General features: G+C 44.1%; 1 protein-coding gene across 1 annotated transcript in view; it reads left to right on the top strand.

Moving 5' to 3' along the window:
* DCLK3 (doublecortin like kinase 3) overlaps positions 1 to 24,629 on the top strand; it is a 50,018-nt gene extending 25,389 nt beyond the window's left edge. Inside the window, exons 2-5 of the mRNA XM_055381781.2 lie at positions 386 to 2,262; positions 17,885 to 18,017; positions 21,377 to 21,544; positions 24,032 to 24,629. Of these exons, the coding sequence (XP_055237756.2) occupies positions 386 to 2,262; positions 17,885 to 18,017; positions 21,377 to 21,544; positions 24,032 to 24,225 (2,372 nt within the window). The 3' untranslated portion in view covers positions 24,226 to 24,629. The remainder of the gene's footprint in view (positions 1 to 385; positions 2,263 to 17,884; positions 18,018 to 21,376; positions 21,545 to 24,031) is intronic.
* Positions 24,630 to 26,070: the final 1,441 nt, after the last annotated feature.

The raw sequence follows: 26,070 nt of genomic DNA, 5'->3' as shown, positions 1-26,070 counted from the left end.
AAACTGCCCCCATGATTCAATTATCTCCCACTAGGTTTCTCCCACAATATGTGGGAATTATGGGAGTACAATTCAAGATGAGATTTGGGTGGGGACACAGAGCCAAACTGTATCAGCTCCTGAGGTGTGGCCCATCCTGGGGGCCCCTGTGAGGCCTACAGGAATCACTGCGAGCCCAATGCTTACTCTATTCTGCACTCTTGGTGTAGAGGAGACTGGGAATTAGACCTAAATATAAAGGCTCTGTCATTTCTAACAGACTCTCAGGAACCACACTTATAAACTGTAATACTAGAATCAGTCATCTTTAGTAAAGTTTTGGTGAAGGCTGAGGGCTCTCTGAACCCATCTTAACTAATACTCTGTTGTCCTTTTCTTGTTGCAGGACAGCAAGGCCTATGTGACCATTCTCTAAAATATTTAAGCTCGAGAATCACAGAGCGGAAGCTGCAAGGCTCCTGGCTGCCTGCCAGCCGAGGGAATCTGGAGAAACCATTCCTGGGGCCGCGTGGCCCCGTCGTGCCCTTGTTCTGCCCTCGGAATGGCCTTCACTCAGCACATCCTGAGAACAGCCCTCTGAAGCCCAGGGTCGTGACCGTAGTGAAGCTGGGTGGGCAGCGCCCCCGAAAGATCACCCTGCTCCTCAACAGGCGATCAGTGCAGACATTCGAGCAGCTCTTAGCTGACATCTCAGAAGCCTTGAGCTCTCCCAGATGGAAGAATGACCGTGTGAGGAAACTGTTTAACCTCAAGGGCAGGGAAATCAGGAGCATCTCTGATTTCTTCAGGGAAGGGGATGCTTTCATAGCTATGGGCAAAGAACCACTGACACTGAAGAGCATTCAGGTGGCTGTAGAAGAACTGTACCCCAACAAAGCCCGGGCCCTGACACTGGCCCAGCACAGCCGTGCCCCTTCTCCAAGGCTGAGGAGCAGGCTGTTTAGCAAGGCTCTGAAAGGAGACCACCGCTGTGGGGAGACCGAGACCCCCAAGAGCTGCAGCGAAGTTGCAGGATGCAAGGCAGCCATGAGGCACCAGGGGAAGATCCCCGAGGAGCTTTCACTAGATGACAGAGCGAGGACCCAGAAGAAGTGGGGGAGGGGGAAATGGGAGCCAGAACCCAGTAGCAAGCCCCCCAGGGAAGCCACTCTGGAAGAGAGGCACGCAAGGGGAGAGAAGCACCTTGGGGTGGAGATTGAAAAGACCTCGGGTGAAATTATCAGATGCGAGAAGTGCAAGAGAGAGAGGGAGCTCCAGCAGAGCCTGGAGCGTGAGAGGCTTTCTCTGGGGACCAGTGAGCTGGATATGGGGAAGGGCCCAATGTATGATATGGAGAAGCTGGTGAGGACCAGAAGCTGCAGGAGGTCTCCCGAGGCAAATTCTGCAAGTGGGGAGGAAGGGTGGAAGGGTGACAGCCACAGGAGCAGCCCCAGGAATCCCACTCAAGAGCTGAGGAGACCCAGCAAGAGCACGGACAAGAAAGAGGACAGAGGCCCAGAGGATCAAGAAAGCCATGCTCAGGGAGCAGCCAAGGCCAAGAAGGACCTTGTGGAAGTTCTTCCTGTCACAGAGGAGGGGCTGAGGGAGGTGAAGAAGGACACCAGGCCCATGAGCAGGAGCAAACATGGTGGCTGGCTCCTGAGAGAGCACCAGGCGGGCTTTGAGAAGCTCCGCAGGACCCGAGGAGAAGAGAAGGAGGCAGAGAAGGAGAAAAAGCCATTTATGTCTGGAGGCAGAAGGATGACTCTCAGAGATGACCAACCTGCAAAGCTAGAAAAGGAGCCCAAGACGAGGCCAGAAGAAAACAAGCCAGAGCGGCCCAGCGGTCGGAAGCCACGGCCCATGGGCATCATTGCCGCCAATGTGGAAAAGCATTATGAGACTGGCCGGGTCATCGGGGATGGGAACTTTGCTGTCGTGAAGGAGTGCAGACACCGCGAGACCAGGCAGGCCTATGCGATGAAGATCATTGACAAGTCCAGACTCAAGGGCAAGGAGGACATGGTGGACAGTGAGATCTTGATCATCCAGAGCCTCTCTCACCCCAACATCGTGAAATTGCATGAAGTCTATGAAACAGACATGGAAATCTACCTGATCCTGGAGTACGTGCAGGGAGGAGACCTTTTTGACGCCATCATAGAAAGTGTGAAGTTCCCGGAGCCCGATGCTGCCCTCATGATCATGGACTTATGCAAAGCCCTCGTCCACATGCACGACAAGAGCATTGTCCACCGGGACCTGAAGCCGGAAAACCTTTTGGTAAGCCTTGACTTTTGATGATATGGGAGAGGGTGTTTTTAGAATATGGGATAAAATTGATATTAATTGTTTTATACTCTGTCACCTTTACACACTAGAATTTTACTTTTATGTTATTATAATATACTTGTTCCAGTATTTAAAACTATGGTTATAGGTCATAAGTTGCTGAGATAAATTAGTTTTGATTAACTTACGGGAAAAGAAACCTTCCAATTTAAATAAAATGGAAAATGTCTCTTCATCTCTGGGAGAAAAATGCTTTTGTCTTGATAGTGACTACGTGGACTTAATTTCTTGGCACTTAGGTACTGGGATGCCTACTGATGGCAGCTATCCCTCGAGGCTTTGTGTGCATCATCCACCCATGCCTCAGTGGCATCACCTTCCCACTGAGATGCCACTTTGGTCTTTTTGAAGATAACGCTTTGCTACGCAGCTCAAAAGGTGAAAAGGTGCAGCACTGTAAGGGTCTGTGTAAGGAGTGCCAATGAGGCTGGCTCTGTGGTCAGATAACTTGGGTTTGAATCCTGGCTTTCTTAGTTGTTTGCTCTTAGATAAGTCCTTTATCTTGCTGGACCTTAGTTTCATCATTTTGTAAAAGAGAGATGGTAATGGTGCCTGTTTTGGAAGGTTGCCTGCGGTTTGAGTATGGGAAAAAGAAAAGCAGCCCCTGACAGCTGGGAGCTGGCCTGACACTCTTATCTCAGCTATGCCATTCTTCTGTTGAGCATAAGCAATTTCACAGATCACAGCATCAGATAAGGCCACTCTGACCATAATGGATCAAGACAAAAGCAAAACCCCTTTATACCGATGTCCAAATGCAGATAAAAATAAGAATATTGTCCAAACCACATATAAGGTCACATGTCCCCTTTGCGGCTGCTATGAGTGACTGACTGCGTTGCTTCATCCTTCCTACCTTCATGTAAGAATTATTAAGATACCTGATTATAGAATTACCGCCACGTGCTGACACTATCCAGCCCAGAGCAAAACCCTGCTTTCATGAATCCTCCCCCAAAATCATCTAACACAGCCCACATATTATCATGAGTCCTTTAAACACTCTCTTACTTTGATTCCCAGATCCCAACAGTACGTGTTCTCCCTTATTACAATGAGTCGGTAAACTTAGTGTGTTTGAGTACAAGTGTGTGCCAGGAGGTCTTTGTCAGGGTGACACTGTCACCCTCTGGCACGTTCACCCACTTTCTTCTTTATCGCCCCAATCACCACTTGATAGAGTCTATATTTGCCTTTCTGTCTCCCTCCTCTTATTGGAGAGAAAGTTCCATGACAGCATGGACTTTGTTTCATTCAGATTGTGCTCCCAAACCTAGAACAGTTCTGTCACTTGGTCGACATTTAATACATGTGAGTTGTATGAATGCCTAAAGGCCACACCATGCTGCCTGGGAAACAGCAAGAACTCCATCAGTGGCAGAGACTATCACTATTATTACATTAAAAACAACCCTGATATCAAGGTGAGTATCATGAGTAAGCATTCAAAGTCACATCATTGCAGATAAAGCAATAGTGAATGAACACAGTGATTTTGATGGGCCATATTTTGGCGGGAAGCTGGGAAGGTGGGGGAAGGGATTTACGCTGTTTTCTTTAATTTCCATGGCTGTAGACTCAGCCTGGGGACACCATCCCAGTTGCATTCGCCTGTCTGTAAACTGCTCTCACAAGCAGGTGAAACACTGAGTGAGTCAAGCTAATTATCCAGTGAAATGAGGTCTACATTGACCACTAAGTCGAGCAACCTCGTTTTTGTGTTTTTGTCCTAACTCATAGAATTACAGAAGCAGTTTGACTGGTTGGATGAGTGGTCTGAATTACCATCAAATAACTCTCTTTGAACAATTTCATTTTTTGCATTAGCTGGATGTCTTTTTCCTTTCTTTACTCACTTTTTGATTCTTCCTGTCATTTGGGTCTGAGCCCAGATGTCTTCCATGTGCAATGTACTGTACACTCTTTATTATGGACACTTTGGAATTGCAACAGAGCAGTGTTCTTTAACAACTCTCTGCTTCTTTCACTGAATTGTCTAAGCAGGAGAGATCCCTTTCGAGGCCTGAGGAGGTCCCACGAGCTGAACATTTCAGTCATGTGCCTACTATAGCATTAAAACAGTTATACAAGTTCTCAGCTATGTGGAATGAGATGATTTTCTTTTGGAGACAGTTAGCTTAGTTTGCATTTTCTAACAAGATCCTGGAACCAGTCGGTTGAGTCGACCCATCTCTTGGGCAATAGAAGCTCTCATTTGTGTGAAGGGATTTATCAGCTATTTTTGAGATGGAGAAAGTCAGCACTGTTATAGATCACATGGAGGGTGGTTTGAGGAAGTAGGAAAACAGCAAGGAATATGTTTAATATGGACAAGCTACTTGCCTCTGGGTAGTTCTTCATGGTTTAAATGTCAGTACATGCATGTTTTAGTGCTCTGGGGCAATGGAATTGTGTGTGTGTGAGAGAGAGAGAGAGACAGAGAGAGAAAGAGAGAGAGAGAAGGCAAACTACAGAGTGGTTATAATTTTTTCAGTCTAAATGCATGAGCTTTTGTTTATTGGAATTGATCCCAATTGATATGTAGACCCTTTCTTTTTTCTGATTTTGAAGAAAGTCCATATATACGTATATACGTATATACACGTATATATACGTATATATACATATATACATATATGTATATATATGTATATAGTCCATATATATATATATTTCAAATAAAAAAACTTTTTTTGTGGTGGTATGGCTTCTTCAGAAACTGTAGAAAGCTACATATTTGAGCCATCTTATGTGGAATAGGTTAATATATTTGTTTTCCTGTGGATAATTTGTCAGCTTGCATTTATCAAAGTGGACAGGTCTGGCACATTTATAAAACATGTTTATCCTTTTTCTGGGTGAGTAAAGTTTAACATATTGTTATGTCAGAAGTCTAAATGCTATCTGATGTCAGCGCTTTTTGGTTTTTCAGACAGAGGTAGAGATAATGTTGGATTGACAGTTGACTCATTGTCTGGGTTTAGCAAGGTGTTATCTCTAAAGTTGCTGATATAATTACATTGCAAATTTGTTTGGCCTTCTAAGATTTAAAATATTAATAATTATCACATTGGTGACTACTGTCCATAAGTTGGTGTTCTTCAGTTGCCTTTAATTTAATGTTTTGCACTTGTGTTGAGCTTTATATTGTCAAACTAATTGTTTCTTCCTTTAATGGATGGCTGCTGTGTCTGTTAAGACCTGTCTTTGTTAAGCTTTGGGAAGTGATTATGTCAGAACTAACTTTTGATTACATGGCTGATTGTAAGTGTTGCTGCTTTTAGAGACTATCTGTATGTGCTAAAAGCTCCTAATGAATATAGTAAGCTTTCATGTTTTAATCAACAGAAATATTTATATCTGATAACTGTGCCCTAGAGTAAAATTTTAGGCCTATATTATTGAGTTTATCTATTTCTACTGATTACATTTCCTGATAAGATGATGGTGCTCTTCTTCCCTTAGGGTTATTTAGACTCCTGAGATCTTACAAAATAAGTTTTAATTATAAGAATTTCCAGCTTGCAGAAATACCAGTGTTAATTGCTGCTTCTGCCAGTGTGTGCTCCTTGGAGGAGTTGGAATATGCTGGGTGGTGGTGGCTGGGCTCTGGGGAAGGAAGTGGGGAAGCAAACAGGAGCTGGAATAGTGATGATGATGATTAGACCAGCTCACACAGGGTGGAAGGGCAAAGGCCAGGTTATTTATAGCTGATGGCTGAGAGATTATATCCAGCAAAGGAAGCTGGGTGAGCAGGATGGGGGAAGGGACTGAAGAGGTGTCAGACATGAACACTGAGCACTGTCATTTGAGAACATTTCTTCCAGAATAAGGGGAAGAGAAGGATGTGTTCTTGCACTGGAAACAGAGTGGAAAGGAATCAGCAGGGTGGGCATGCTGCTACACCTCCACTAGCATATAGGATGTTCATGTCTCCAATTCTGCTACTGCCCCCAGACTAGCTGTTACAGCCCTGGAGTGCTGGGAGCAGAGATCCCTGAAATCCAGGAGAGATGGTGGTGGTGATGGTGGGAACAGGTCTCAGCTTGGTCAAGGACAAAGGTTGTACCCTCTTTCTGGCCTCCTGCTGGTTCTAGGAAGAAACGGGCTTGTCTGTATATTTACTGGTGAATATGACTAGGACAGGGCAGTGACTGGTGTCCCTAAGGGTGGCAGGGAAAATCCAGAAGGATAAAGAGTAGCCGGCCACACTTCCTGCTCATTCTCCCTTTACCGTGAACCTGTTCAATCATTTTCTTGGTCTGAATTCTGTAAGTTCTTTTTCTCTTCTATTTTGCTATACAAGGACTCACTGATTATTGCTATGGTAGTCACTGGTTCTGCAATGCATAATTCTCCTTGATCAGCAAGATTTCTCTTCTAACAGCTTCAATTTCAATCTCCTTTCCCTTAGCTTCCAAGACAGAGGTATTCATGTCTTCTCATTAATAGTCCAAGTATTCATGAATGCATTTATACCCCAATCACATTAATTAAAAAAACTAGTAACAACTATGAAGTATACTTAAGCTCTACTTAATAAAATAAATAAATGTGAATTTCAGCAATAACATGAAATTACCAAAGAAAAAGTACAGTGACACAAGTCTTTAGGTCACTGGCCAATTTTGATCGAGTCAGTGAGAATGCTGTTATGTAAGAGATTGAACTCCTCTGGAGAACTACGGGGTATATTCTTGTCAGAAATCATTGCAGTTATGACTGTAGGTTTACATTGGTAAGAGAGGCTCTCAGTATCCATTTCAGCAATTTCCAGGACAATAATAGTATCTGTACACTCAGTGAACTTATGTATTTCCAGGGTTTGGCCACATAGGCAGAGGTTACAGGAAATTTCTCAAAGTCTTCAAAATTGTAGATACTGGATCATCTTGAGGATTGAGGTTTTCTTTCCTCTGTAAGTTACTTTCGAAACATCCACCTAAAAGGATAGGTGTCTAATAAGTTACTGTCTGTAGTAAATTTTCAACAACAAAAACAATTTTAAAGCATGGTTCCTATTTATCAACTTGGTGGATATCTTCTAAAACTGTGACCTCATTTCATCAAGGAGGCCTGAAGTTCAGGTCGTTTGGTAAATGAACATAACAGCACCTTCCTTTAGTCCGCTTAATCCCTGTGTTCATGTATGTTATCACCTGTCTAAAAGAGTATATTCTTGTGAGCCATTTGAGGGTCTAAGATTAACTTTCTTAAAAGTCTTTAAGGGTATTCAGAAAATGCTCTTAAGCTGAGGAAACAGCTTAGTAAATCTCTTCAAGTTTCTGAGGTCTCAGGTCTAGTTGTCTAATTGCAACAGAAACCCTCAGGTTCTGGTTCATCTTGTGGAAGTCCCACATGTTAGGGGTTATGAGAGGGGAGGGAGAAAAGAAGGAGTGAGGAGTCCGCAGCCATGGTCCCAGCAAGAGATGATGGTGGCTTGGTCTTGGGGACTGCAGTAAAGATGGGGAGAAGTGGTCATCCTAAGGGTAAAGACAAGACTTGTGAGTGGATTGAATGCTGTGGATGAGGAAAGAGAAGACTCAAGGGTAACAGATGTTTATGACCTGAAGCTGGATCAGTCGTGGCCCCATCTTTCTAATGGAGGAGGGTGGTTTCTGTGTAGTTATGGGGATAAGAGTCTGACTGAGTTAGGACAGAATGGAAGGTGGAATACTGTAGACAGTGTGTATAGACACCTCTTTCAAGGGTGTGTGTGTGTGTGTGTGTGTGTGTGTGTGTGTGTGTGCACCCACAAAGGAGATCATAGAAATGGACAGTAGCTAAAGAGGGATGCAGAGAAAATAAGGGTTGTCTTTTTTTTAAGTTGGGAGATATGACAGTATCTTTATGTGATAATGGAGCCATTCTCTGGGTTGAGGAACTGTGGGAGAGAAGCAGGGTGGAGGTGAAATCAGTTTCCGGCATGTTGAATTTGAGATGATCATCTGATTGGATGACTAGGTGGTGAAGTAAAGTGTACTGTGAAATATGAGGCTATCAAGTTCAGGAAACACCTACAGTCCAAAGTCCATTCCTTCATCAGCTGGGCTGGCCACCTCTGACCAGACACTGGGTTAAAAAGACAGCGCATTACAGTGACTTCTTTGCTCAGAGCTGCCATTAGCTTCCCTTCACATTCACATTCAGAATAAAAGCCAAGGTCATTTCCATGGCCTGGAAGGTCTTATATGATGTGGACTCCATCTTCCTCTCAAAGCCACTCTCCAGCCACTCAGCTCCTCACTCGCCCTGCTCCTGCCCGCTTGCTACATCAAACCATGCATGCCCCTCGGCCTTCGCATTTGCTGTTTCTTCTACCTGAAAACTTGCTCCTCACGTCTTAATATGGCTCACCCCTGCCTTCTTTCAGATGTTACTTCCTCAGTGAGTCCTTCCTTAACCACCTTATTAAAAAAAAAAAGAACTCCTGCCACTGTGCCAGCATTGCCAGTAGAATTTTCTGTGATGATGGAGATACAGATTTCCTGTATCTGCATAGCCCAATGTGGTAGCCTCTAGCCACATGGGCAGTTCCTCCTGTCTAAGGAATTGCATTTTAAGTTTCATGTAAAAATCAATAGCCATGTGTACTTAGTGGATACTGTACTAGACAACGCAGCCCTTATCCCACTTTTACTTTTTCATAACGCTTTTCACTGCCTGAGATTACATATTTATTTGAATATTGTTCATTAATAGAAAGGAGGCTTCATAAGAAAAAGAACTTTGTCTGTTTCCTTCACTACTTTATTCTTAATATTGCAAACACTGCCTGGCAGATGGTAAGTGTGTAAATATTTGTCGAATGAATATGAGATTTTAATTAAGTAGAAATAAGCAGATACAATAAACAGACACCAAAAGCATCTTATCTTGTGAACATGCCATGTGACAGGTCCCAGGGAAGACTTTGTCCTCACTGATTTTTTTTTTTCAGTCATACTTTTGTATTATGGTATGTTTATGTGTGTGTGTGTGTGTGTGTGTGTGTGTGTGTGTGTGTGTATATATATATATGGTGTATGTACATATATTTTGAGACAGTCTCACTCTGTCACCCAGGCTGGGTGCAGTGGTGTGATCTCAGCTCACTGCAACATCCGCCTTCCAGACTCCCCCCACCTTAGCCTCCCAAATAGCTGGGACCACAGGTATAAACCACCACAACTGGCTAATATTTTGGTATTTTTTGTAGAGATGAGGTTTCGCCATGTTGTGTTGGCTCACTTCAAACTCCTGGACTCAAGTGATCCACCTGCCTTGGCCTCCCAAAGTGCTGGAATTACAGGCCTGAGCCACTGCACCTGGCCTGTGTTATGGTATATTTTGCTGTCGTTGAAATATAAACGGATTTTAGGTATTGGCATTTTAATGTGAATTGGTTTCTAAGATCATTTCATTCTTCACAGCCAGTTGAAAATGGACCTTGGAGGGAAAAAGTATGAGAAACCATGAAGGATCAAGTAAGAAGGTGGCAAAGATAAATAAACTTTATCCATGTCTTAATCCTTAAGGGAGTCACTTGTTGTTTGGTCTGTACTCTGCTTCCATCTTCTGTTCAGAGATGAGAATTGCAAGATCACATTTAAATTGAGGTACCATTGAAGGAGAGCGCAGAGTTAATTGTTCAGAAAAATAAAGATTCTTCTTGAAGCTTTGAGATTATCCAGATGCTATCTGAATGCCTATGTAAATAATGTAGACCACTTGAATTCCAAGCATGACACTTTGGCGTGGCTGGAAAAGGATGATAGATGCAGACAGATAACAGTCATTACAGTGCCGTGTAAAGTAACCTCTTACACCCTTTCAGTTAGGGAACAACCGAAAATGAGCCCCAGCAAGAACATGGCCCAGAGCAGCGAGTTTAGCTAGGCTGCAAAAGAGATACAGGGAGATGTGGGGTGAGGGCAAAGTGAGATGTGTGTAAAGGGGGCTTTTGTACCCCCCCCACCACACAACCCGGGAAAACCCTGAAAGGTTTTCTCAGGCAGGGACACTGAAGTGGGTCATTTGATGGGGTCTTTGGCTGTCTTGATGACCACCCAGTGCCTGGTCAGCCGAGAGTCCTGAGGTCCTCTGCTCTGATCGAATCACACCTGGTGTGTGGCGTTTGGTGCTGGGCATTCTTGGTTAAGAAAGGCATCATGGGGGCCATCCAGAACTTTACTGTGCACACAGACCTCTCTGAGGTTGTGAGGAAATGCAGATTCTGTTTCAGGGGCTCTGGGGCAGCTGAGAGCTGTAACCAGCTCACAGGAGATGCTGATGGTGCTGGTCCAGGGTCCAGGGGCTGCACTTGGAATAGGGATGAATGAGGGAGGGTGACCAGGAGACCAGGTCCTGTAAGGATTCACCAGAGCATCCTTGGTTATTGTATTAGCCAGAGTTCTCTAGAGAGACAGAACCAATAGGATATATGTTTATAGAGATGTATGAGAGGGGATTTATTAGGGGACTTGGCTCACATGATTATGGAGACTGAGAAGTCCCGTGACTGGCTGTCCACAAGCTGGAGACCCTGGGATACCAGTAGCGTGGCTCAGCCCAAGTCTGAAGGCCTGAGAACCCAGGGGTTACTGGTATAAGTCTTGGAGCCCAAAGGCTAGAAAGCCTGCAGTTCTGATGTCCCAGGAGGAGGGGGAGGAGGGAGTGCAGAGAGAGAGAGACAGAGAGACACCAATTGCCTTTTCCCTACTTTCGTTCTATCCAAGCCCCCAGCCGGCTGGATGCTGCTCATCCATATTGAGGGCAGATCTTCTGCACTTGGTCCACCTGGATTCACACACCAATCTCCTCTGGAAATACCTAACAGACACCATCCCCCCGCCCCCCACCAATGATACTTTATCACTACTGGGTATTCCTTAATCCAGTCAAGTTGTCATCTAAAATTAATCATCACAGATGCTAGCTTGGAGAAGCCAGAGGCGAGCTGGGGATCACGATACTTGCTTCCCATCTTTGGAGGGATGCGTTCTTATTCAGCATCACTGGAGAGGGCAGATTTAGAAAACAGGAGTGGGAAAGGAATTCTGAATCAACATAGGGGTGAATCTCCTCACAAGCTAAGCTTGCCATAAATGGGATGGACTACAGCATAGAGTTGTGGAGTCTTTTCCATTTTGAGATTTCATTCAGACATGAACGATAGTCTGGTGGGAGGATGTTTGAGACACGTTTTTTGTTTGGGTGGAGGTTTGGGTTTGATGGTATCAGATGTCCCACAGATTCTGGGAAGAAGAATTATTCTAGGACAACATCACTCATTTAATTTCAAGGTTTAAGATAGGAACTGTTCTGAAGCCAAATATGTGAGGTGCTTGTTGCAAAAATAAGCCAAAAAACTTGCAGACAGTGTGCGACCTTAAATGTAATTAAGCTGCTTAGGTAGAGGAAATAAATGACAACACTGAAGAATATTAAATAACTCTTGACAGCAGAAGCTGGAGACAGAAGAATTAAAAACATCGGGCCATCTGGGGCCACTTTCTGGAAGAGACAAGTGGCACCACTGATCTTAACCGCCACCTCCCCGCCAAGTTCTGCTTATGCAATTGTTGATGCTCAGGGGATGATCCTGAGATTGAAAGAGAAAAGCTATAGCGTGAAGGAACTAGAAGAGGCATAATATATCTCACATAGGTCCATATCATACTCTAAAAACAGATTTGGCATTTTGAAAATATATCCTTCAGTCTCTGGATAGTTAACATAATAAATTTTCAAAGCAAAGTGTGAGTTTCCAAAACATTTAATCTGCTACAAGCTCAGTGGAGCCAGGTTTTGGAATTGGGGGCTTCCATGAGGAAGGTAATGTTTCACTTATTTCACAATAGGAACACACTTCTTACTTTGGTATACTAAGTCAGCCAAATGCTTTATTTATTTTTAAGACTAATTATTTTAAGATGGAGCTTCATCCTTTCACCCAGGCTGGAGTGCAGTGGCTCGACCTCAGCTCACTGCAACCTCCATCTCTGGGGTTCAAGTGATTCTCCTGCCTCACCTTCCTGAGTAGCTGGGATTACAGGGGCCCGCCACCATGCCCAGCTGTTTTTTTTTTTTTTTTTTTTTTTGTATTTTTAGTAGAGATGGGGTTTCACCATGTTGGCCAGGCTGGTCTCAAACTCCTGACCTCAAGTGATCCACATGCCTAAGCCTCCCAAAGTACTAGGATTACATGAGCCATCGTGCCTGGCCAGTCAGCCAAATGCTTTTATGCCACTAATTTATAAATATTTGTGAGAGACATATTTTTTCCAGCAGTCACCCAGCAACTACGATTAATGTATGTGATCCATCTGGTCATTCTAGGTATCACATTATTTTGTTTTCCTTCCCTTCCAAACAAGGTTTTCTTAAATTATTCTGGTAATTACCCTGTTGTCTCCTTTTGGGCTATGTCAGTTTCTATATGCAGACTGAGCAGAATTTCATTTTAGTTCTAAATTTATGACTTTCCATTTGGTGAGGTTAATTATGGAGACATTGATTAGATTGTCTGGTGGTGACTGGGGCTCAGCAATTAAGACACATGCTGCTTATGGAGATGTAAGCTCACTGGCAGAAACCAAAGCAAGTGGGGAGAATTTATTCTGGTCTGGAGAGACAGGAGAAAGGCGGCTCCACCCTGCCATTCTAGGTGTTGCCCATGGCTGTGATGGGTCCCAGGGAGAGGCGGAGTTCCTCTACTGCCCACCTGTCCAGGCACTGGTAGGAGCATTGAGAGCCTTTGCCCCAGTTCCAGGAGAGATGTGAGGCTGTATGCCTGCAGACAAGTTGATAATTTCTCCTACAGCCGTGGTGGCACTAATGAGTCTCCTGCTTGGATAAGATTGCCCAAATTTATTCTAGTAAGTTTTCACACAGTGGTCTAATTAACTGCTTAGTTCACCTTTGGTCTGAGCAATCAGCTTCTATCATGAGAAACAGGGCCTTGCGTGTGTGGGCACAAGCTAGTTTGGAAGGAGGCTGGAGTATTGACTTGTGTCTGATTATTTAACCTTCCCTCAAACTGGAAAACTTATTTAATGGCAGGCGGCACCGATGCATCTTTTACTTGCTGCAAGATATGCTGGGTTTGTGCCCTCATGGTTTGGTTTTTCATGTGAAATTTAGTTTTATTTTTTCTAGCATAGTGACCTAAATACTTGCCACGCTTACCTCTTGTGATTAGTTTCTTTTAGGTTAAGATCCAACAGTCATAATCTTGTATCAAATCCCTTGTTGGGGAAGGAGGACAGGACATACTAACTTGGCAATGGGATTTGGCTTACCAGAGATGAGAAAGCCAGTCACTTGGACTTGTTTGAAAGAGTGAGACAGGTGGGATAAGTTTTGAATGGGAAAAAGGAAGGAGCATTTGAGATTCTGTATTCATTCAGAGTGAAGGTGAGTGTGCCTTTTCTCTATTTTAAAAATTGACCAATTCTACCCTTTTCTAAAACCTGGTGGAGGTCCAAGGCAAACTGGGCCTTTTGGTCACTCTAGAGCTATTACTTTGCTAGGCAGATTACAGACATTGAATGAAACTCGTGACATAAGCCTATTTGCTGGAAACTGTCACTCCCATTCTCCCCTCTTTTATTTTGAGACAGGGTCTTACTCTGTTGCTCAGGCTGGAGTGCAGTGGTGCAATCATGGCACACTGCAGCCTCGACTTCTCAGGCTCAAGTGATCCTCCTACCTCAGCCTCCCAAGTAGCTGGGACCACAGGCATGCACCACCATGCCTGGCTAATATTTTTACTGTTTGTAGAGGTGGGGTCTCCTCGTGTTGCCCAGGCTGGTCTTGAACTCCTGGCCTCAAGTGATCCTTCCACCTTGGCCTCCCAAAGAGCTGGGATTACAGATGTAAGCCACTGCACCTGCCCCACCCCGTTTTTTTTTTTTTTTTTGAGACGGAGTCTCGCTCTGTCGCCCAGGCTGGAGTGCAGTGGCGCGAGCTCAGCTCACTGCAAGCTCTGCCTCCTGAGTTCACGCTATTCTTCTGCCTCAGCCTTCAGAGTAGCTGGGACTACAGGCGCCCGCCACCAGTCTGGCTAATTTTTTGTATTTTTAGTAGAGACGGGTTTCACCGTGTTAGCCAGGACGGTCTTGATCTCCTGACCTCATGATCCGCCCATCTTGGCCTCCGAAAGTGCTGGGATTACAGGCATGAGCCACCGAGCCCGGCCCATTTTTTTTTTTTTTTTAACAAATGAGAAAACAGAGGCTCAGATGAGTAAAGAAATTTGTCCAAGACCATCCAGCCGCAAGTCTTGGAGTTGGAATTGTTCAAAGACTCCTGGCCTGTTTGATTCTTAATCCCCCACCCCTCCAAATGAGGGCCTGTATTTAACATATCTCTCCTGCTTATTAGTTTACTTCCTCATTTTTCGTAATTTTTAATTTTTGTGGGTATTAGTCTGTTTTTATGCTGCTGATAAAGAGATACCTGAGACTGGGAAGAAAAAGAGGTTTTAATGGACTTATGGTTCCACATGGCTGGGGAGGCCTTCCCACAATCATGGTGGAAGGCAAGGAGGAGCAAGTCATATCTTACATGGATGGCAGCAGGCAAATAGAGAGCTTGTGCAGGCAAACTCCCATTTTTGAAACTGTCAGATCTCGTGAGACTGATTCGCTATCAAGAGAACAGCACAGGAAAGACCCACCCCCATAATTCAATTACCTCCTACTGGGTTCCTCCCACAACATGTGGGAATTGTGGGAGTTACAATTCAAGATGAGATTTGGGTGGGGACACAGCCAAACCATATCATTCTGCCCTGGCCCCTCCCAGATCTCATGTCCTCACATTTCAAAACCAATCATGTCTTCTCAATAGTTCCCCAAAGTCTTAACTCATTTCAGCATTAACTTAAGAGTCCACAGTCCAAAGTCTCATCCAAGACAAGTAAAGTCCCTTCCTCCTATGAGCCTGTAGAATCAAAAGCAAGTTAGTTACTTCCTAGATACAGTCGGGGTACAGGTATTGGGTAAATACAGCCATTTCAACTGGGAGGAATTGGCCAAAACAAAGGGGCCACAGGCCCCATGAAAGTCTGAAATCTAGCGGGGCAGTCAAATCTTAAAGCTCCAAAATGATCTCTTTTGACTCCAGGTCTCACATCCAGGTCATGCTAATGCAAAAGGTGGGTTCCCGTGGTCTTGGGCAGCTCCACTCCTGTGGTTTTGCAGGGCACAGCCTCTCTCCTGGCTTCTTTCACAGGCTGGCATTGAAAGTCTGTGGCTTTTCTAGGTGCATGGTACAAGTTGTCATTGGTCTACCATTCTGAAGGCTAGAGGACAGTGGCCTTCTTCTCACAGCTCCATTAGGCAGTGCCCCAGTAGGGACTCTGTTTGGGGGATCCGACCCCACATTTCCCTTCTGCACTGCCCTAGCAGAGAGTCTCCATGAGAACCCCTCCCCTGCAGCAAACTTTTGCCTGGACATCCAGGCGTTTCCATACATCCTCTGAAATCTGGCAGAGGTTCCTAAACCCCAATTCTTGACTTCTGTGCAATGGCAGGCTCACTACCACTTGGAATCGACCAAGGCTTGCTTCCTCTGAAGCCACAACTCGAGCTCTATGTTTGCCCCTTTCAGCCATGGCTGGAGCGGCTGGGAGGCAGGGTACCAAGTCCCTAGGCTGCACACAGCATGGGGATCCTGGGCCCAGCCCACAAAACCACTTTTTCCTTGTAGGTCTCTACGCCTGTGATAGGATGGGGTGCCATGAAGACCTCTGACATGCCCTGGAGACATTTTCCCCATTGTCTAGGGGATTAACATTTGGGTCCTCATTACTTAGGCAAATTTCTGCAGCCGGCTTTAATTTATCCTTAGAAAATGGGATTTTCTTTTCTATTGCATTGTCAGGCTGCAAATTTTCCAAACTTTTGTGCTCTGTTTCCCTTATAAAACTGAATGTCTTTAACAGCACCCAAGTCACCTCTTGAATGCTTTACTGCTTAGAAATTTCTTCCACCAGATATCCTAAATCATCTCTCTTAAGTTCAAAGTTCCATAAATCTCTAGGGCAGAGGCAAAATGCCACCAGTCTCTGCTAAAATGTGGCAAGAGTCACCTTTGTCCCAGTTCCCAACAAGTTCCTCATTTCCATCTGAGACCATCTCAGTCTGGACTTTATTGTCCATATCACTATCAGCATTTTGGGCAATGCCATTCAACAAGTCTCTAGGAAGTTACAAACTTTCCCACATTTTTCTGTCTTCTTCTGAGCCCTCCAAACTGTACCAGTCTCTGCCTGTTACCAAGTTCCAAAGTCACTTCCACATTTTTGGGTATCTTTTCAGCAGTGCCCCACTCGACTGGTACCAGTTTACTGTATTAGTCCATTTTCGTGCTGCTGTTAAAGTCATACCTGAGACCAGGAAGAAAAAGGAGTTTAATGGACTATGGTTCCACATGGCTGGGGAGGCCTTCCCACAATTACGGTGGAAGGCAAGGAGGAGCAAGTCACATCTTACATGGATGGCATCAGGCAAAGAGAGAGCTTGTGCAGGCAAACTCCCATTTTTAAAACTGTCAGATCTCATGAGATTGATTCACTGTCATGAGAACAGCATGGGAAAGACCCACTCCCATGATTCAATTACTGCCCACCAGGTTCCCCTCACAACATGTGGGAATTGTGGGAGTTACAATTCAAGATGAGATTTGGGTAGGGACACAACCAAACCATATCAGGGTACATACTAGGTGCATATATTTTTGGGGTACATGAGATGTTTTGATACAGGCATGCAATGCATAATCATTACATCATGGAGAATGGGGTATTCATCCCCTCAAGCATTTATCCTTGTGTGATTGCTTTTGCACCAACCTAATACAAACAATCCAATTATACCCTTTTAGTTATTTAAAAATGTACAATTGAATTATCATTGACTATAGTCACCCTGTTTTTCTATCAAATGATAGGTCATATTCATTCTTTCTAAGTATTCTTTTTGTACCAATTAACTGTCCCCATCTCCCCCTCACCCCTGCCCCATACTTCTTCATTTTAATTCCCAGTCTTTTTCCTTTCTTTTTTCCCTCTGCCCAGCCTTTGCATTGCCCAGAGGCATTTTCTAATGCTCATGAAAGCTAGTCTGTGCTCAAAGTATCCTTGATCCTTGTTCTAAGTCAATGCTGTCTAATAGCCCTTTCTGCAACAATGGAAGTGTGTCTATCTGTGTTTCCCAATATAGTAGCCACAAGCCACAAGTGGCTTTTGAGCACTTGAAATGTGCCTAATGCAGCTGAGAAGCTAAATTTTAAATTTAATTTTACTTAATGTATTTAAATAGCCACTTGTGACAATATGGTGCTACCATATTGGACGGCCTAGTAAATCTAACTCATTGGTTCTTTAGTTGAAAATGTGAGCCCTTGTCATTGAGGTCAAGTTAGCTTTGTCAGTGTTGGGCTAAGCTGTAATCTCATATAGGTTTATGGTTTGCTTTTCTTGACCTTGCATGCCTGTTGTTTCATTAGTATCCCTTCTTTGTTCTAATCACAATTTTGGTGGTTTGGGGATTTTGGTTTCTTACAGGTTCAGCGAAATGAGGACAAATCTACTACCTTGAAATTGGCTGATTTTGGACTTGCAAAGCATGTGGTGAGACCTATATTTACTGTGTGTGGGACCCCAACTTACGTAGCTCCCGAAATTCTTTCTGAGAAAGGTAAGTGTTACACATCGATCTGTGGGACTCTAGTTCCCTTACTAACAAATGTTTCATTTGTAATATTTACTAGTTTTCAATATGGAATAAATCTCAGAGAATTGACACTTAGGCTTGGATTTGGACTTCAATGAAAATATTTAAAGTAGGCTGCACCAAAGCATGAGAGCTTTCTCCTCATTAGGGCTGCCCTTGTTACAGTCAATGGATCAGTGTGTGTGCATGTGTGTGTGTGTGTGTGTGTGTGTGTGTTTAGTGTGTTTAGGCAGGACAGTGAGATGAAAGATGATGGAGAATTGGGTGGGGAACTCAAGCAAGCAAGGCCGTTTGGGCTACTGACCCAAGGCTATCTCTAATAGGAGAGAATTGAAGCAGTCCTTATGGTACTTGGTTTAAAAATTTCTTCACCAGCCTTGCATTTAAAGGAAAAGGATCCCATTTTTCTCCATGAACTCTGTGAATATTTATTACCTACTTATATATTATGCAAGGATCCAATGAGCTGTTTTAGTGACAAACTTTCTAAAACATTTAAAAAGGAAATAATAGTTATGATATGGCTCTAAATATATGAATGACTATTTGACTACTGTGGCACTCCAGGAGAAACCAATTTACCCACCATTGGTAAGCTGGGAAGACTCTCATTGGGTTGCAGGGTTGGTGACAGGGAGAAGGGATGGACGGATAGTTTCCCAGCAGCAGAAGCATCAGGATAATTAAGATGAGGAGATGGCCAGGGATGGTGGCTCATGCCTGTAATCCCAGCTCTTTGGGAGGCTGAGGCGGGTGGATCACCTGAGGTCAGGTGTTTGAAACCATCCTGGCCAACATGGTGAAACCCTGTCTGTACTAAAACTACAAAAAAATTAGCTGGGCATGGTGGCACATGCCTGTAATCTGAGCTACTCGGGAGGCTGAGACAGGAGAATTGCTTGAACCCGGGAGGTGGAGTTTGCAGTGAGCCAAGATCGTGCCATTGCACTCCAGCCTGGGCAACACGAGTGAAACTTCAGCTCAAAAAAAAAAAAAAAAAAAAAGATGAGGAGATGACAACATGCATGAGGTCAGGTGTTAGAGACATGGAGAAGAGTAGCCTCAATGGACCAGAGAGAAACACAATTGGTTGGTATATTAGTCAGGTTTTTCTGTTGCTATAGAAATAACGAAGGCTGGGTAATTTATAAAGAAAAGAGGTTTAGTTGGTTCAGGGTTCTGCAGGCTGTACAAGCATGGTGCCAGCCATCTGCTCTGCTTCTGATAAGGGCTTAAGAAGCTTACACTCATGGTGGAAGGTGACAGGGAACCGGCATGTTACATGGTGGGACTGGGAGCAAGAGAGAGAGAGGGAGGTCCCAGACTTCTAAACAACCAGATCCTAAGTGAACTACCTGAGTGAGAACTCACTTGTCACCAAGGGGATGGTACTAAACCATTCATGAAGGATCCACCCCCATGATCTAATCACTTCCCGCCAGGCCCCACCTCCAACATTGGGAATCACATTTCAACATGAGATTTGGAGGGGACAAATATCCAAACTGTATCAGTTGGGTAGGTTGAGCTTAAATTCTCCACAAATGGGAAGACTGGTTAGAGATGTTTAGACTTGGTGTGGCATCGATGAACTGGATAAGAGAAGAAAAGAAAGCAAATAGGCAACACGAACTCTTGGGAAAACCACATATTGGTGGTAGCACCAACTAAAACAGGGTGTTGGAAAGGATAGCTCTTTTGGGAGATAGGGGGATGGGCTGAGTTTAATTTTGAATACACTGACTTTGTAGTGATATCAGGATGGATAATGGAGTTGTCCACTTGGCAAGGAGGTGAAGCTGTGAGCAGAACATGTGGCTTTGAGACTCCTCAACACAGAGATGGTTGATAATGGGCTCCTTGGTGATGCCAGGAATGAGAGCCAAGGACAGATTCTTGAGGAGGCCAAGAGCTCAGGGATGAGAGAAGGAAGGAGGGGTCAGCAGAGAAAAGGCTGAGCAGCCCAGAGAGGATCTGGAAAGTGCATTGTCACAGAGGCCAAGGGACATTTCTAGGATTGATGAGGTCCAGGAAAATCAATCCCTCTCAACAGTGAGATGGTTGAGAACTGAGAAAAGACCAAAAGAGGTCATTAGTGACTTATTCTTTTAATATTTTCCTGCAGATTTGTGTTTTGACAAACTTACTCTGGGGCTTAATTATGAATATCTAACTTCTAAATTACAGTGGTCAAGTGTTTTCTTTTTCTAACTGTAAAAAGTTAGAAAGTGTTTGAAAATGTCTATATTGCTGTGATAAGTTTTGGGAGGACAATGTGTAATATGTATCAAAAACCTTTACTGTATATTGCTTTGTCTATTTCATTGCTGGAAGGTTATTTTAGGAATATAATCAGACATGTGCACAAATATTTAATAAATGCTCATCAGAAAATTCCTTACAGTTGTAAAAAAATTAGTAAAAACTTAAATTACAACATAGGGATTTATTATGTAAAGGGGATACTAATAGTTATTAGAAATCATTTTTGTAAAAAATATTTTTGTTATTTTTCATAGGAAATTGTTATGTTGGAAATGTCATTGTATAATATTCAGTAAATAAAATAGAGTATAGGTGCAATGTGATCCTATTTTTATTTAGAAAAGTAAATAAAAATTTTATTTAGAAAAGTATACATGTCTCTATATGGGTGTGTGCGTGTGTGTGTGTGTGTTGTGTACCAGTGTGTGCACATGTGGGGATACAGCCAGTAAACATCAGTCTTTTAAAAATCATTTAAAAAGCCAGTAAATGATATTTTTTAAGTGAGAGAGAAGGCAATGGATATATAGGAAGCAGAGATTGCTAGTGTAGACTGGGGCTTCTCTACCTCCAGTGAAGGGTCAAGTTTTAAAGTTTCCAGTACAGTGTGGACTCACAGTCCTGCTGCATGTGACTAGAACACATCTTGTGCCACATGTGACTCACTACATGTGTTTGACAACGCCTGAACTGATGTATGTGCTGTTCAACGAGATGTGCCCTTCAATCATGCAACTGAGTGTCACAGTCTTGTTAAATTGCTGTAAGAGTTTCCAAACACTTGCTTTCAATTTCTGTGCTCATTCTATTACAGACCAGTAATAAGGCATTGCAAAGTGGCAGTGATCCATGGACCACACTTTGAGTAATGATGGTGTAGAGTCCTTATGTATAGGAGTGAGCAGGGAGCTGTGTTTGGAAGTGGCTCTTGGTTGCTGAGAGCTGGGATCCTCTATGACTTAGATCTATTTAGAACCACAATACTCCATCATTTATTTCATCACCTTTGACCCTGCCTGGTCTCAGGTTTGCTTGTGTCTCTGCCTCTGTCTGCGCAGGTTATGGACTGGAGGTGGACATGTGGGCTGCTGGCGTGATCCTCTATATCCTGCTGTGTGGCTTTCCCCCATTCCGCAGCCCTGAGAGGGACCAGGACGAGCTCTTTAACATCATCCAGCTGGGCCACTTTGAGTTCCTCCCCCCTTACTGGGACAATATCTCTGATGGTGAGATTTGGGGCTTCCTCACACAGCAGAGGAGGGGATAGGTTTTTCAGGTCAGATGTGTAGAGGACCCACCACTGTGCCTGGTGCAGAGTTGGACTGTCAACCTGTCATGTCTCAGCCTTTACTTCCTCAGTAGCTTCATGTAGGTTTGTGTAGCACTCTGAAAACATGGCTTGCTTTGAGATTTAGTGAAAAAGCCCAACCACCAGTTACAGTCACCAAGTACTTTTCCTTAAGGCAATTCAAGAACCTCAGAACAGAAAAATATCAGAAACATTGTAACTCCCCTTTGGAAAGAGAAAGGCCATCTTATATGCAGAAGTGTTTGTGAATGGAACAGACTGAAAATGCTTATTTTACACATGCATAATCAAGGGTCCTATAGCAGCACACTTGAAGCACAGGGGCTCTGCAATGAAGATCTCAGTTATTTTTTAGTGACTTGGAGCATGCATGGTCCTCCCTGCTTTTGGCCCTCTGTTCCATTTGATTCCAAATGAAATCCTTCCCCTTGTCTCTACTGATTTGTCTGTACTACTCACTGTCCTTGTAAAACTGGGAGCTAGATAATTGGGGATTTTGAGTCTTTAGCTTAAAAAGTAGAATAGGAGGCTGGGTGTGGTGGCTCATACCTATAATCCTAGCACTTTGGGAGGCCCAGGTGGGAGGATTGCTTGAGACCAGGAGTTTGAGACCAGCCCGGGCAACTGGCGATACCCCTTCTCTACAAAAAAATGAAACAAATTAGCCAGGGGTGGTCCCAGCTGCTCTGGAGGCTGAGGCAGGAGGACCACTTAAGCCCAGGAGTTTGAGGCTGCAGTGAGCTATGATTGTGCCACCACACTCCAGCCTGGGTGACAGAGACCCTGGTTCAAAATAAAAATAAAAATAAAGTAGAATAGGCGTGATAACATTTTGTTTTTCAATTTTCCCTAAACATGCTATTTAATTTTAGTTATTGAACTGCCTCCATCCCTAGCCTCTATTTCCTCACTGGGATTGGAGGATGAGGGAAGGGAAAATCTTCATTTTCCCCCCTTTAAATAAGGTAGGGAGAGGGTGGCTTGTCACAGTAGATGAGGATCTTGAGCTGACAAGGCAGTGGCAGCTGGGAATTGAGGGACTAAAAATCATTTTAGAAAGTTCTGTGCAGCCCTCCTTAGATTTGGGCATGGGTGGCCCCTGTCCTGGGCCCTGCTGTAGTCACACCCTTCTCTACAGAGTGAGGAGAGTATGGGGCCTAGGGGATGTGCCCCCAGAGCCCAGGTCCCCTCTTCTAGATCACTTCCTTAGGGCCCCTGAATTCCCTGTCCAAATGGCCCAAGCCCACATCCAAGGTTTGTGAGACCTCTTTCCAGCCTCTTCCCACTATGCCATAAAGTGGCCAAGGAGTGGCCATCTGGAGGGGGTAGACAGAGCTTGGACATGTTGGCTGGGGTGTCTGGTTGTCCACACTTGTACACAAGAGTCAGGATTCTCAACTTAAATCTGACCTTCCAGCCTCTGAGTCATTTGAGGACCCTGAGGGAGTGATGTGGCAGTGGTGGGGCTGGGGCTTTTTGGGGCAGAATTTTCCCAGCTTGAATTGGGTGGTGTAGGAGGAATCTGGGCCTTCTGTGCTCGGGAGGTGGCTGGACATCGGGGGAGGGGAGCGGTGATTGGTGGGTAAGCAGCTGGTCTTGAGTAAGAGACAGCCTTCAATAAAGGCAAAGAATAACAACAACAAAAAGTGGATGTTTTCTTCTTGTGCATATCTTGAGTGATTGGAAGAGCAGTCTCAATGAGCCAGGCTGGGAGAGCCAGCAAGCCAGGGGGAAATCTCTTCTGCTTTCTGCCTGCTGCTGGGCCCACCAGTTGGGCCCTCATTTCTCTAAAATCAGTCATGGTCTTGGGCAGAAAATAAAATTATTTTTGAATTTGCACTATTTACTTTTTAGATTTCTTTACACGGTTTTCAGTTTTGTCAATGTGAAGGCATATGTATTGACTTGGAAAGATTGAACATATTTTATTTAACAATGTGTTAGTTTCGATTTGAAACCTTAAAGTATGTAGATGTATAGCATGTGGTCTCCATTTGTTCCTTTGCCCTGAGTGCCAGGGATGGTAAGAGTGGGTCTGGCCCTGCGATTCCAGAGAAATGAAGGAACGTCCTCTCGAGCTGTGCTGTCCAACATGGTAACCCCCGTCCCTGCTGCCACACGTGGCTATTTAAATGCAAATGTAAATTAACTCAAAGTAAATCATATAAATATTCACTTCCTCAGTTTCACAAGCCAGATTTCAAATGCTCAATAATCGCAGGTAGATAGTGCAGATAGAGAATGTTCCTGTCTTCTATTGGACTGTGCTGCTCTAGAATATGAAGGAGGCTTTCAGCCAGCCGTGGTGCTGACGTGAATGTTTATGTTCTTATTTCATGTGTGGGGAAGAAAAATTCAGAACCACCTGCACTCATCACATTTTCCCCTTCTCTCATTCCAACAGCTGCTAAAGATCTGGTGAGCCGGTTGCTGGTGGTAGACCCCAAAAAGCGCTACACAGCTCATCAGGTTCTTCAGCACCCCTGGATCGAAACAGCTGGCAAGACCAATACAGTGAAACGACAGAAGCAGGTGTCCCCCAGCAGCGAGGGTCACTTCCGGAGCCAGCACAAGAGGGTTGTGGAGCAGGTATCATAGTCACCGCCTTGGGAATCTGTCCAGCCCCCAGTTCTGCTCAAGGACAGAGAAAAGGATAGAAGTTTGAGAGAAAAACAATGAAAGAGTCTTCTTCACATAATTGGTGAATCAGAGGGAGAGACACTCAGTATATTTTAAAGCATATTAAAAAAATTAAGTCAATGTTAAATGTCACAACATATTTTTAGATTTGTATATTTAAAGCCTTTAATACATTTTTGGGGGGTAAGCATTGTCATCAGTGAGGAATTTTGGTAATAATGATGTGTTTTGCTTCCCCTTTGTAACCAAGTTTATTCTGTACTACAGGAGTGGTGCTTACCAGGGTCTAAACTCCCCCTGTGAGATTAATAAGGTGCATTGTGGTCTTTCTGTGTTAATAAAATGTGCTCTGAATAACAGAAGTGGGCCTGTATTCTGATTACTTCTTTGTGCTGGTGATGACAGCCAGGGAATGAATTATAGTTCAGGCATATCTCCTGAAGCTGATATGACTACATATAGATGTGAAGGACACTTGATTAGTTGACAAGACCTGTTTATTTAGGATGTACTAATCTTGGTCTCTTGCATTTCAGTCTTACCAAAAATCAGTTTTGGTGCAGTCTGAGACATGGAAAGAAAAAAAACAAACCATTGAATCATTCTTGCTCCTGCAATACCGTTATACTGCTTTTCAGCCCCAATTATCCCTGAGCCTGAGTCATTTCTATGTGAAGTCAGGCGCTCAGGCTGTGACTGTGTTAACATTTTCAGATCACGAGGGAGCCATTTAGTATATTAATATGTCAGAAATGCAGTAAATGGATTACACTGGGGCTCGAAGGAGCTCAGAGTTCAAGCACATTCCTACCTGCAGGGCATACGCCCAGGACACATTCCAGATTTCTGTGCTGAAATATTGGTCTTTGCAGATGATTCTGGGAGTCTGTGTGAGCTGACAGCAAGACATATCCTAATATTTCCCAAATTGACCTTCCTAGGTTATGAATGACCTGGTTAGTAGGCCACAAAATCTAGTCAAGAGTGTGGCTTTTTCACGTCTACCTTCCCTAACAGTTTTGGAGCCATCTGGGTGGAGGGGTGTGTTAGTTAGGAAAACAGGAACAGTACTAGAGAATTCAACATAAGGAATTGCTTAATCAGGTTTTGGAAAATGGAAGAAGCACAAAGGAGGCTCTGGTATAATTTAGAGATAGTAACTGCAGGAAGTGGCTCCTGTTCTTAGGTGGAGAACCAAGGGAAGAAGTTGGGGTTATTAGAACCTAGAGATTGAAGGAGAAATTTCTTGTAGTGGACACTGTAGTATGCCACTCAGGTCCTCCAAGACTGAAGGGAATAAGCTGCTTGGGGTGCTGCTGGATGATGGCTCTCAGCTTTCAGCCCTCTACAGGAATTACCCTCCACTGGAAGAGACACCTTTCAGCTCCCTCCTGAAGCAGGCTATATCAAATGACTAGTCCATGTAGGGTATGGTGGCTCAGCTCCTTTGTCCCAAACAGGGACAATACTGAAGGGCCATCCAGCTACGGACCTGCCCATGGGGGTTGGCTGAACTGTTGGTTGAGACTGCATCATAGCCCACTTCCTCCCTTGCCCAATCCTGCTTCTTTCCTTTCCCTTCCAGAGGTAATGATCCTGAGACCACTCCCTAATAAGCCTTTTGGATGCTAATCTGGATTTTAGAGTTGGCTTCTCGGGAAACCAAACCGTTGACACCCCCTAGAAAATTGAAACCACATGAAAGAAGTACCAGCTGGTGCTTTAACCTCAGAAGCTTGGAGAAGGGGCCCTGTGGAGCAGGGACTCAGACCCCTGAGGAGTGGGTGCTGCCCAGCAGGCAGT

This window comes from Gorilla gorilla, chromosome 2 (assembly GCF_029281585.2).
Source record: "Gorilla gorilla gorilla isolate KB3781 chromosome 2, NHGRI_mGorGor1-v2.1_pri, whole genome shotgun sequence".
Lineage (NCBI taxonomy): Eukaryota > Metazoa > Chordata > Mammalia > Primates > Hominidae > Gorilla > Gorilla gorilla.
Note: the sequence above shows the minus strand (reverse complement) of the source record. Positions and strands in the feature narration are given on the sequence as shown.